The 12,974-nt window shown below is 40.1% G+C and overlaps 1 protein-coding gene across 1 annotated transcript in view; it reads right to left on the minus strand.

The window, feature by feature from the left end:
* Positions 1–12,974, minus strand: part of LOC109920522 (A disintegrin and metalloproteinase with thrombospondin motifs 6-like) — a 148,101-nt gene that overhangs the window by 36,408 nt on the left and 98,719 nt on the right. Inside the window, exon 18 of the mRNA XM_048613909.1 lies at positions 1,239–1,341. Coding sequence (XP_048469866.1) covers positions 1,239–1,341 — 103 coding nt within the window. The remainder of the gene's footprint in view (positions 1–1,238; positions 1,342–12,974) is intronic.

Here is a 12,974-nt window from a genome sequence, read left to right on the forward strand (position 1 = left end):
TTGATGGAATGACACCTAACCACCTATCTCTTGCTTATTTCCAATGTAGATGATATGTTGCTATATTTGAATCCACTATTGCATGTATGAATTTCCCTACAATGAATAACTATCCAGTGCTCAAATACAGCTTTGAAATTAAGCAGTCAAGTGAGCTCCCCTTCTTAAATGCCCTTAAAAAATATTGGCCAGGGTTCTTACTACTGTCTACTGCAAATCTACATTCACTGGTCAATGTACATATTGAGATTCTTATAGTTTCACCTGCTGTAACACTGGCCTGATCAGCCAACTTGTAACTAGGGGCAAAGCCATTTGTTCACTGTACAAGCTTGATGCTGAATTAGGCACACAAAAGACATCCTGCAGGAGATAGTAGGAACTGCAGATGCTGGAGAATCTGAGATAACAAGGTGTAGAGCTGGATGAACACAGCAGGCCAAGCAGCATCAGAGGAGCAGGAAGGCTGACGTTTCCGGAAGGGTCTAGGCCCGAAACGTCAGCCTTCCTGCTCCTCTGATGCTGCTTGGCCTGCTGTGTTCATCCAGCTCTACACCATGTTATCTCAGACATCCTGCAGGATACAGGTTGTCATGATGTGTTCACTTCTCAAGATGCATCATGCAAACTCATGAACGGGCCTAAGTATCCTGAAAAGTGTCCTGTTGACCTCAGAAGGATTTAATTCCCCCTGCTTCATAAAATGTCTGAACAGGTTGATTGAAAATATCTAAAAAGGTCGTGTTCCTTTACGGTGGTATTTCTTATGAATGACCTGACGAGTACAAGACAATAAACTTTGACAAGATGCGTTCATTTTCAGAATGCTGCTCCAGAGGCTGAGACCTTGATTTTGGGACTTGGCCCAATTGTTGTGTCCCGTCAATGCCTTCTCGCCTCTATCTGTGTTTTGAGGAGGAAGACGAATTGAGAAAGACCAGACTGGTCAGGCAGCAGAAGTGAAAGTTGGAAACTACAAAAAAAAGCCACTAATGTCTGTCAACTCAGATGATCCTATTTGAACTTTTCTGGTGCCTAATCTGCATGAGCGTGTGTTTGGATCTTGTGTAAGCAAGTTTCATTAGATCTAGAATCTAGATTAATCAACGCCACCACACTACCAGCATCAATAAATAACTTGAACTTTCCTCACAGGCTCCTTTGGGACAGTATTAAGTATAATACCGCATTAAGCAGGTTATGGATGTGATGTTTTTACACTTTGACGTTCGTCTTACCTCCGTGGTATGGTTTCCAGTCATAATACTTCCCACGAAATGCGATTTTATTAAATTCTGCACACTGCTTTTCTCGGAAGTCCTGAGACCCTGGTGGACAGTCCTACATAAAGCAGGGAAAAGAAACATTGTCAGATTGCAACATTCAAAAAAGAAGGAGAAAATCAAGTTAAATTAGAACATAGATCCTTTACCATTTTAAATTTCAATTACTCTCAGTTTACGGAGACTAAGACGGAACATTTTAGAGGAGTGTTTATTATAGGAAATCAGTTGTAGATTTACTAATATCAGACATTGAGCGTACAACGTTTGCCAAAGTTTGATGCGCTGTGACAGATTGGGTGGTTTGGAAATTTTCACCCAAGAGATCCTACTGCATGAGATTTTGGCACACATAGTTATATATACTGTATAATTTTGTTGACGTAAAGTTGCCTTAAATTAAATGGAGCCTTTTACTTTGAAAATAGATTAATTTTAAGAAGGAAACTGTCAAGGAGTCAATACGTTCCTCCCACAACTAAATATTGACATCTTAAAATGATGCCACACGCAGTAAAATAAGCTGAAAACTGAACTGACACAGTTGACACCTACTAGTCATCCTGAGTTCTAGGGTCAGGCTAAACTGAGCTTTATTAGACAGACCATTGACTTGGTGCAACAGCCTAAAACATGCGTTATTGAGTCAATAGCAGCTATTATGTTTCTTCTCATTTTTATTTCAATTCAAATTATTGGAAAAATTGTGGAGAGATGTAAATTGGGCTGGAGATGCATCATTACATATCCCATACTGACGAAAATTCATAATTTACTTATCTTCTGTTAATAGAGAAGCATCATTTTTTGTTAAAATGTCATTTTAAAGATAACTCATTAATAATTTGATTACATCAATGAATAGTAGCTTGCTTGTATTAAAGGCATAACAAAATTTCTCAATATAGAGTTCATAGAATCCCTACAGTGTGGAAACAGGCCCTTTGGCCCAACAAGTCCACACTGACCCTCAGAGCATCCCATCCAGACCCATCCCCCTATAACTCACCTAATCCACTCATCCCTGAACACTATGGGCAATTTAGCATGGCAATCCACCTAGCCTGCACATCTTTGGACTATGGGAGGAAACTGGAGCACCTGCAGGAAACCCACGCAGACACAGGGAGAATGTGCACAATCCACACAGACAGTCACCTGAGGGTGGAATCAAACCCAGGACCTTGATACTGTGAGGCAGCAGTGCTAACCACTGAGCCACCGTGCCACCCTAAACAGAAGATGATGAGGCACAGTAAAATTTGATGTTATCTCGTTGTAACAAATGGTCTGTGGACTTTGCTTTCTTATGATTTTTAAAAAAGTGAGTCATTCATCAGATGTGCCCATGGCTGGCTAAGCCAGCATTAATGCTCATTTCTAATTGTGCTGGAGGAGTTGGTAAGTGAGCTGCCTTCTTGAACTGCTGAGGTTCTCACTCAAAGGGCTATTAGGAAGAGTGCTCCAGATTGCAGAGTGACAGTGAAGGAATGGTGATACAGTCCAAAACCTGAAATAGTGTGTAGCTTGGAGATGGTGGCATTCCTATGTATATGCTTTCCATGCCCTTTCAGGTGGTAGAGATTATGGATTTGGAAGGTATTGTCAAAGCAGTCTTGGTTAGTTTTTATCATGCATTTTGTAGATGGTACACACTGTTGCCACTGTCCTTCAGTGGTGAAGGGAGAGAATATTGAAGTTGCTGGGTGGGGTGCCAATTAAGTGAGATGCCTTGATCGTGTCAAGTTTTTTGCATATTGTTGGACCTATACTGATCCAGGCGAGTGCAGAGTACTCTATCATACTCCTGACTTGTGTCTTTGAGGATGATGGACAGATGTGGGGGAAGTGAGTTACTCACCACAGAATTCCTAGTCACTGATTTACTCTTGTAGCCAAAATATATAAAAAGCTGGTGCAGTTTAGTTTCTGGTTAATAGAAATTGCCAGGATGTTGATAAAGGGTGATTCAGTGATGGTATCCATTGAATATCAATGGGCAATGGTTAGAATCTTGCTGGTTGGGATGATCTTGTCTGACTTTGGCCTGGCACTTGTGTGGCACAATGTTATCTGCCACTTATCAGCCCAAGCCTGTCTAGGTCTTGCTGTATATGGCAATGGACTGTGTCAGTATCTGAGGAATCACAAATGGTTCTGGCAATTGTGCATCTCCAGTTCTGACCGTATGAAGGTGGGAATGGTCATTGATGAAGCAGCTGAAGATGGTCGGACCTAGGACACAACCCTGAGGACTGAGGCAACTGACCTTCAACAATCATAACTATATTCCATTGTGCCAGGTATGCCTCCAATCAGTGGAGATTTTTCCGTCTGATTCCCATTGAAACCAGTTTTGACAAACCTCTTAGATGTCAACCTCAGCCAAATGCTGCTTTGATGTCAGGGGCATTTAATCTCCATTGCCATCTTGAGTTCAGTTTTTTTGTCCATGTTTGGACTAAGGTTGTACTGAGGTCAGGTGGAACCTGAATTGAGTATCTGTAAGGTTATTCTTTGGAATATGACTTGAAGGCTCTATCAATGACTCTTTCTGCCACTCAGCTGATGATCGAGAGTCGACCAGGGCGATAATTATGGCTGGTCTTCTACTTAATTGCCATTTTCTCTAATTATCCCAATATCCCTTCATGCCTTTGATATTATAAAGTTACAATCCCTGTCTTGTATATATTCAATGACTGAACCTTCACAGTTTTGCACAATGCAGTTGATTTCCTACAGTTTTACTCACAGGCAAAGAGGAGGAAATAATTTGCTTGTTAATCTGTCCCCTTTTCCTCATCTCTAATTCTCTATTTCTTTACTTATTTTAGTTTCTTTATGGTTTCTATAGCATGGTCTCAGTTATTCAATAATTGGTATAGTAGCTTGCTGATTATAATCCTGAACTTTCAATCCAAAAGTACTGAGTTAAAATTGTACCATGACAAGTTGGAATAATGAGCTGAATGATATCTGCGAATGCGTGGGTCAGTAAAATCTTGTTTCCTTCTCAAGAAAGGGAACTTGTTGCCTTAGCTTACACATCCACACCATTTGGTTGTCGCCAAAGCCCTCACACTATACCTCAGAAATTCTATCAGTTTGTAAAATTCATTACTAACTAAAAAGAATCAAATAAAAGAAAGTATTGAAAACAGATGATTCTGCACAATTTCAAAATGATCTTAGGCACTTTATCAATTATAATTTCATGCGCAAACTTAGCATGCAGCACTGAATTACAGCATGTCATGTTATTGATAAGTCACATATGTTGGAAGCGGTTTATCGCTGATACTATTGTAATACTTCATTGCATTGTGTCCACTTGTGTCCTCAAGGACGAACTAGGCACAATCCCTGAAGATGCTGAGTGTCCCACTTCACAATATGCAACAACACTCACCCTCCCAGTAATGAGCACTGGTACAAATGTTTCCTTCTGAGATATTAAGCAGGAAAGCACTGGTTAGAACACACAGTATGAGTGAAAAGGAGCAAGTGCAGATGGCAACAAAGGATCAGGAAAGATGTTGATTGTGGGCTAATGTTACTGTTAGCTTTTGAATTCTGGATCTGATGTTATTGAAGGCTTGTTGTAAAAGCACCTTGCTTTCAGAGGACCATTAATTCAATGATGCAGATCTCTGGGTACTTGAAGTTTCTGTTAACTGATGCTGCAAACACTTTGAGTTCCAATATATGGGGGGTTGGCTCAGCTGCAAAGTTGCTGCAATGACCCTAACGTTAATCTTCAACGTCCTGTATGTACCGCGAAGAATTTTAACTGTACAATAACAGGATATGCAAGGAAGTGGCAATAAGAGGTAAATGAAATGAAAGCTGAGGAAAGAAGAATTATAGTTCTCTTCCTGAGTGCAAAACATTTCTTCACTATACAGGTTCACTAACAGTTCAGCTATCTCCTTTCTAGAAACCTGAAGATGACAGCTCTTGAGAAAACTTGGTAATGCAAAGAGACTTATTACCAAGGTAAAAACACAGGAATGTTGAATTATTTGCATTAGCATGCATACACTGTGACACAGAGTGTTCTGGGAGATATAATTAGAACAGTACATCATCACATGTCGCATCTGGGAGTAATAGAATCATTCCATAACCTGTGGACATTCCGAGAAATATTGGTCCCCCAAGATAATGGAATTGTTGCATAGAATAACACACAAATGATGTCACCAACACAGGCTGTTCAACTTACATAAGATCAGATTGTCCTAATTCCATCTATTACTCATTTCATATATATTTACCTTTCTCTCAGCTATCCACTCATCCTTGAAATTTGATACCATTTGCTTTGATCCTTAATTCAGGTAATTCATTTCACAGCCATACAGTTACCATGTGAAAAGATTTCTCCTGTTTTTTGGACTAAATGTTTTATGCATAACTGTGTATCTATACCTCCTCATTCCAGATTCCTCAATCACTGGAAATAATCATTTCCTATCTCTCTGGTGCCGTTCTTTGATAAAATCACCAATAATTTGCTCTGAACCATGAATGTGTTCCCAATTTTTGAAGTCCTTTCCACTTCAGGTCAATGTGTCGTGTCCATGTCTCCTGGCTCAACAATGTACTTACACTATGGAGCTTCAAACTGAACAGCCATTGCAACTATGCTTTTCTTGAAGTATAAACAGATTCACAATACATCTTAAAATTCATATTTTACACCTTTTGCCATTAAACTCAGTATAACTTTAACATTTTGTAGCCTTAACCACTTGTAGCTCTGTTCTTAATGTCTTGTCAATCTGAACCTGGGATAGATCTAATGGGGCACCAGGGTCCTCCATCCTGTGGTGAAAAAGCCAGGTATGAGTTTGCCACCACTTTGATAGCTTGTCCCACCCCATTAAACAATCACCTGGCTGCTAATTCGTTAAGGTGAAACCTCTTTCCCATCTGGCCTTGGAGAGTCGATGGGAGATCAAATGGGTGGCAGCTCTCAGCTCCCATCACCATCACAGGAAGCTGTGGGGTATGGTGGGACTGCATCCCGTTCCCAACAGCAAGGATCCAATGAGCAAAAGTCAAAGGTGTGTGGGGATGCAGTTATTTGGTGGGGCCAGGCAGAAGAACACAAGGTAGGTGAAAGCTTAGGGTAGACGGATGGGAGGAAAAAGATGAAGACTTTTAGGGCAGACAGCATAACTTATGCGGGGTGCAAAGGGCTTATTAAGGAGGTGCCCCCTCATTCCATACATTCCACTCTGCCTGCCACTAGCCCAGTGACAACTGCTAGGATGCTTGGCATAGGACCTTTCCTGCCAACGGTGCCAGCCCTACAGTAGCAGAATGAAACCCTTAAGTGGCTATTAATTGGCTGTTTTACAGCTTCAATTAGACTGTGGGTAGGCAGGCCTCATATTGCCTTCCAGTTTGTGTGTAAAACTGTATAACATGAGTGTGGATGGACAGTAGGTACAGGTATGTCATTTATAGCATTTTGTGGACCTGCCCCCATCTGTCAATTTACCATCATCCTCCTGCTACTGGATAATAAAATCCAGCACCACCAACTATTCTTTTCTATTTTCTGTGCCCGTTTGAAATGTTGGAGTTGTTATCTTAATCTTCAAATTATTATTGAATATCATGAACAGAAGCAGTTTCAGAACAGAAGCCTGATTTCTGACTACTCTGAGGAATTCCCTGTTACTCCTATTCCCAATTTCTTCCTGCTTAATTCAAATTTCCACCCTAGCCTTATCGCCATGGTCAACTATTTCCAGTTTCTGGTAAAACTGTGTTTTAATGACACCTGGATAATGCAGAAGCTACAACCTTATGTAAATTCAGCTGCATTTGCAATGTATTCTGGCCAAATTGCTTCGTAAAGTTATATTACATTCAGGACAGTGCAACTCTATTGGAATGAGTTTTTATGAGTACAACATGAGAATCCAACATTGGTGATGTGCCTAATAAGCAATTACTGATGTATTATCATGCCATGAATAAAAACAGTCTTGGTCTCACAAGCAAAGACTGTTGAACTTCAAGAACTGGCTGATGTAATAAAAAAATTAAGCAAATAAAGCTATTTCCTGGAATCATAAGACACAAAGGCTCACCTATTGGAATGATCGATTATATGGAATCCAGAAAATACATCGAGTGAAACATCACAAACGGATCCCCAAACCCTGTAACTTAAAAATGACACACACCTACACTTTACATGATATAATGTTCCTGACTTACCAAGAGCAGCACCATAGGATGTTCTAGTAATATATTAAAAATGACACCTCAGTGCGCAGACATCACACTGCAGACAGCACACTTTGCTGCAGATGTAAAAGAATCTTTAAAAAAAAACAAAAAAAGCCAGTTACTTAATGCTGGGTGCTTATGATCTAGAGCCAAAACTGATGAATACTTTATATTCTCTATTTGAACCGCAACTAAACTGAGCAGGACCTGAGCTTCTGTTTACATCACCAAAACTGTGACTTTGGTCCCTTAAACATGCACAGCTCTATCTTAAGAAAACAATTTATTGTGCATTGCATGATGTTAAATTCTTGTCCTTATAATACATTTCATCTGACTTAGCATGATGTGAGAGCTACAAACAATATTGGAAAGGTAAAATTCATGTTTTTTTCCCCAAAACGCCTCGCTTCAGCTATCACACTTTCTAGACCAGATCTTAGACATCACAAAGTCAAAGGTTACACTTGCACCTCATTGTCCTCGATTTCTTATGCATGAAACTAGGAGATTTGACACCTGACACAGAGTCAACACAGCAAATAAAAACTAACAATTTCATAAAGTTCCAGTCAAAAATTGACAATAGCTACCCATACACTGCAGCATCACAGAACCCAATCAAATTGCTCCAATGCTTTTTGTAAACCTTTACAATTGGCTTACCACTACAGAGCTTAGTCTTCACAAGAGATCAGTTCAGTGCAAAAGAAGGTAACAAAGTTTAGTGTCCGTGGATAAACATTTTTCCTGAAAGTTGTGCGCTATTTTGGAGGATATAGGCGCAGAAATTTAAGATATATGATCATAATCTTAACCATGAACAGTAAAAACATAAATCATAGGGGAAGTGATGGCCTCATGGTATTATCACTAGACTATTAAACCAGAGATCCAGAATGTTCTGGGGACCCAGGTCCAAATCCCACCACGGCAGATCATGGAATTTGAATTCAATAAAAAAAAGTGGAATTAAGCGTCTAATGATGAATGCAAAACAATTGGCAATTGTCATGAAAACCCATCTGATTCACTAATGTCCTTTGGGGAAAGAAACTGCCTTCCTTACCTGGTCTGGTCTACATGTAACTCCAGACCCACAGCAATGTAGTTGACTCTTAAATTAGGGATGGGCATTAAATGCTGGCCTAGCCAGTGATGCCTTCATCCTATGAATGAATAAAAAAAATTGTATGCAAGAACTTGGAAAACGTCATATGATTAGTGAAATTTCAGCTTTGTTTAGCTTTTTCCTTGTGTTCACCTCTCCTATCGGTGTCTCTCTCTTCTGAATCCCTCTTTCTCTATACTCTCTAATCTTTTCACATACTCTCCTTTTCTCATTTGCTCTGTTTTCCAGTCTCACTTTATTTCAAATTCACCTTTTCTAAATTGTGTCCTCTTCAAATTTATTCTTTCTCTCCTTCATAAGTTGCATCTGCCTTCTAAAATTTTCCTCTCTCTCTTTCTGGTTCATATGAACTTAAGAAATACTAGCAAGAGTAGGCCATTTAGCTTCCTGACCCTACCTGGAATTCAGTAATGTCATGACTGATCTGATTGTGGACTCAAATCTGCATTCCTGCTTACCCCCAATGGCCTCTGACTTCTTTTTGAGTCAAGAATCTATCTGCTTTTGCTTTAAATCTATTCAATGACCCAACCTCGACTGATCTCTTGGCAAAAGCTTCAAAAACTCATGACCTATCATTTTTAAATTAGTGTCTCCTAGTTGTAATGTCCCCACAAGGAGAAATCCTTTCAGAGTCCACTCTGTCAAGTTCCTCAGAATCTTACATCTTGTAACACAATAATCTATCATTCTTCTAAACTCCAAAGAATCCAGGCCCAGTCTGAGCAACTTTTTCAACTCTGGATAATTTTTCCATCCCAGGTGTCAGTCAAGTGAACCTTTTCTGAACCACTTCTAATGCATTTATATTCTTTTCTTAGATAAGGACACTACAATTGGACACAAATGTGGTCTCACCTAAGCCCTGAAAAACAGTAGCAAAACATCTCGATGTTTAGGTTCCACTCTTATCACAATAAACAACATTCCATTTGCCTTCTTCATCACTTACCATACTTGCATACTAACTTTTTGTGGTTCATTCTCTCACTCCAATTTCCACACCTGCCAAATGCTCCTTTCTAGTTTACTGCTACAGTCTTACTTCTCTGGTACATGTACCATGTAGGAAAACTGGGCCTATTTTGTACATGCCGTATATATTCGAAAGAAACTATGAGGTTAGTCCTTAAATGTTGTTACGTTTGAATTGCAAACTGTGATGAAAGGTATACTATTTGTTTTACAATTTTGGATTGGGGTTTTAAAATAGAGGCAGATGGATATGGGTCAATAAAGTTTTTTTTAAAAGATTGGAGAGCATTGAAATTGAATTTGATACAATGACCTAAATCCATCAGTTCCAAGAACACATGTGACTGCAGTTCAGTATCTGGTGTGTTGATTGATAAAATGTTCATACTGTTAATTTTACAGCAAACAGAGTAAACACATAAGGCAATCAGTTTAGCTTTGACTTCAGGATAGAAATCAGAACAGTTTTTTTTTGTCAGGGGAATCAGGTGCAGTTCAGGGGAAGTGACTTCTAGCCTGTGGAACTTCTAAGCAAGCCAGGAGAGCTTGGATATCAATTCTCCGGTTGCTAGAAATGAAAAAAATTGAGGCATTCAGAAAAGATTCACATTTGTAGAGTTGGAAAGCAATTGTTAAAGAAATGGTCTCAACAATCCAAAGAAACTTGAAAGCATCGGTTAAGAATTATAAAGCTGAGACTGCAATGAAAGTTCACTGGGATTGTGTCTCTGCAATGGCTGGTGTTGGGAAATATGTGTTGAGGTTTGTGTCAAGTTTGTCCCAAATGTAGTATATATAAAATTTTGTTTCTTTTCATATTTTGTATAATAAACTCATATTCTATTGTTAAAGAACATCTGCAGCATTTGTGTGAAAATGTTTTCATGACTAACCACTATGTTAACCAAATGCAAATGTAAAATGTGTGTTTAATCAGGCCAGGTTTCATTCTGGGATTGACTTGTCCAGTATTACCATCAGCTGGGATCATAACAACACAAAGGAATAATACCCACACTGACTACTTGTAGTTTCAAATGAAGATTGACATCTATCTTCACAATGACTTCAGCAATAATATCCAGAGGTAGATGCATTACAATCAGGTGAGAATAATGTGTAAGAAAGGTTCTTGATAGGTGCTGATATGAGTAAACAATGAGAGAATACCTAAAGAAGTCCAACTATTAATTGGAAAACAGTTTATTGTCTAATTCAAATTAAAAACAAATGTCTTCTGACACACACCTCTGCAGTGGAAAACAGCTTAAGGAAAGACTTACCTAACTAAATCAGTCTCCTTGGTGATCTCACTAATGATCCCAGTGCATAGATAGAATTTTGTCAATGAAATTTTCAAGTATTTATGGTCATGTTGTGCCCTTGAAAATTCTGGAAGGTTTCAGGATGGAAGATTAAAGGCATAGTTTGATCATACAAGGATGATTCTGGCAAACAAACCTGCTGGATTTGAAATTCATTTGCACTGATTTTTGAGCTTGTCTGTTCAGCCTCTCCACTTCATTGGAATGAGAGTGTCAATTCCTTCACCACAACTTCCTGAGGTCTGTGCACAAAAGGAGTTGCCAACAGCACAGTGACACAGCCTGTGGTACAGGTAGGCTTCGTCTTCAATGGAAAGATAATAAAAAGAATGTTGCAATAGCATTCTTAAAAGCTGTACACCAGGGCACGTTGAGGAGTCCACACCACTGGATGCAAAGCTGGATGAATGCAGGTGGGGCAGAAGTGGCCTTGCAGAGGCCCAGAAGATGCTTAAAGAGGATGGCACAGTGGCTCAGTGGTTAGCACTGCTGCCTCACAGCACTCGTGACCCGGGTTCGATTCCACCCTCGGGCGACTGTGTGTGTGGAGTTTGCACATTCTCCCCGTGTCTGCGTGGGTTTCCTCTGGGTGCTCTGGTTTCCTCTCACAGTCCAAACATGTGCAGGTTAGGTGGATTGGCCATGCTAAATTGCCCATAGTGGTCAGGGATGTGTAGATTCGGTGGGTTATGGGGGATGGGTCTGGGTGGGATGCTCTGAGGGTCAGTGTGGACTTGTTAGGGTGAAGGACCTGTTTCTACACTGTAGGGATTCTATAATTCTCTGACTTCCGTAAAGGAATGGATACAGCTGGCCAGGATAATCAAATCCCAGAATCCGGCCTTAAGGATTTCGACTTCTTGCACAAGAAGTCTAGTGACTTTCATCTTGGTGGTAAAGGTCAGGGAGTGTTTCTTCACATAACATCTTCCACACATCAAATCACAAACATCTCACGTTGCTCATTGCGCCTCATTCCATCACCCAGCAGCATGTCCTGGCACTCAGGGCGGACATCAGATAATTCATTTTATCATCATACATGTGCCAACGTCGCCAAAACCTTATACTCACTTCTCAGTGAAATCACACACTGACGATTATTCATTTATGTCAGCTACATCCCACCCAAACACAGTGCTGCACAATTACTGATATTCTGTTTTCTCTCTTGTAAGACACAGTAGAGGGAGAAAAGCAGAGTCAGAAGGGGCCAAGGAAGAGGAGATATACCATCTGTATCATAACATTCCACATTGCTGAGAATTTATGGCATTTTCCAGCATTATGAGCAAGCTGCTGATGGTGTGCCTATGGGCCTCTTGCTTTCCAGTCCTCCCTCCACTTCCCTTCCCTCTGAAGAATCTTCCACTTGTGAGTTTCTGCTTTTTAGACACAAAAAAGCTGGCACCTGCCCAGTGGTAGCAGTGAAAAGAAGGGAGACAGCAACAACACTGCAAAGAGGCCCCATTACTCAGTCTGATACTTATAGCAAGCAACTCATAAATTGGCAGTGAATTTACACTGGAGACAAACATAGAGGAGGGGTCAGCACATGGTGGTGAGTAACTGAGCACAAATGTGTTCATTTGTTAGCTCAGCAGAGGACGAGTCGACAGAAAAGTATGGCTACAGAAAACTCAGCAGTAGCCTGACTGTGCTTCTAGTGTGCGCACAACATTCAATGAAAGAGCTGCTCCAATGCAATTCCCCCTGTGCCTGCCCCACCAATGGGTGGTTAATAGTTAACCATGCATTGCCTGCCAGAGTTCGGATACAGTAATTGGTTAGTGTCATCAAAAGACACTTGCCTAGAAGAAGTCTAATGCCTTTTTAAAAAAAAATCAAAGAAATTATAGCTCTGTAAACGTGGTCTCCACACAGTGGTGCTAAAATCACTGATGTTTGGGTGCTGCCTGAAACTATTAATTCAGCTTCATTCACTGTATCTAATCTGAGATCAATCCAATAACATTTCCTCCAGCAAGGTGCAGGGCTGGATGAACA

This window comes from Rhincodon typus, chromosome 29 (genome assembly GCF_021869965.1).
Source record: "Rhincodon typus isolate 14 chromosome 29, sRhiTyp1.1, whole genome shotgun sequence".
In the NCBI taxonomy this organism is placed as follows: Eukaryota; Metazoa; Chordata; class Chondrichthyes; order Orectolobiformes; family Rhincodontidae; genus Rhincodon; species Rhincodon typus.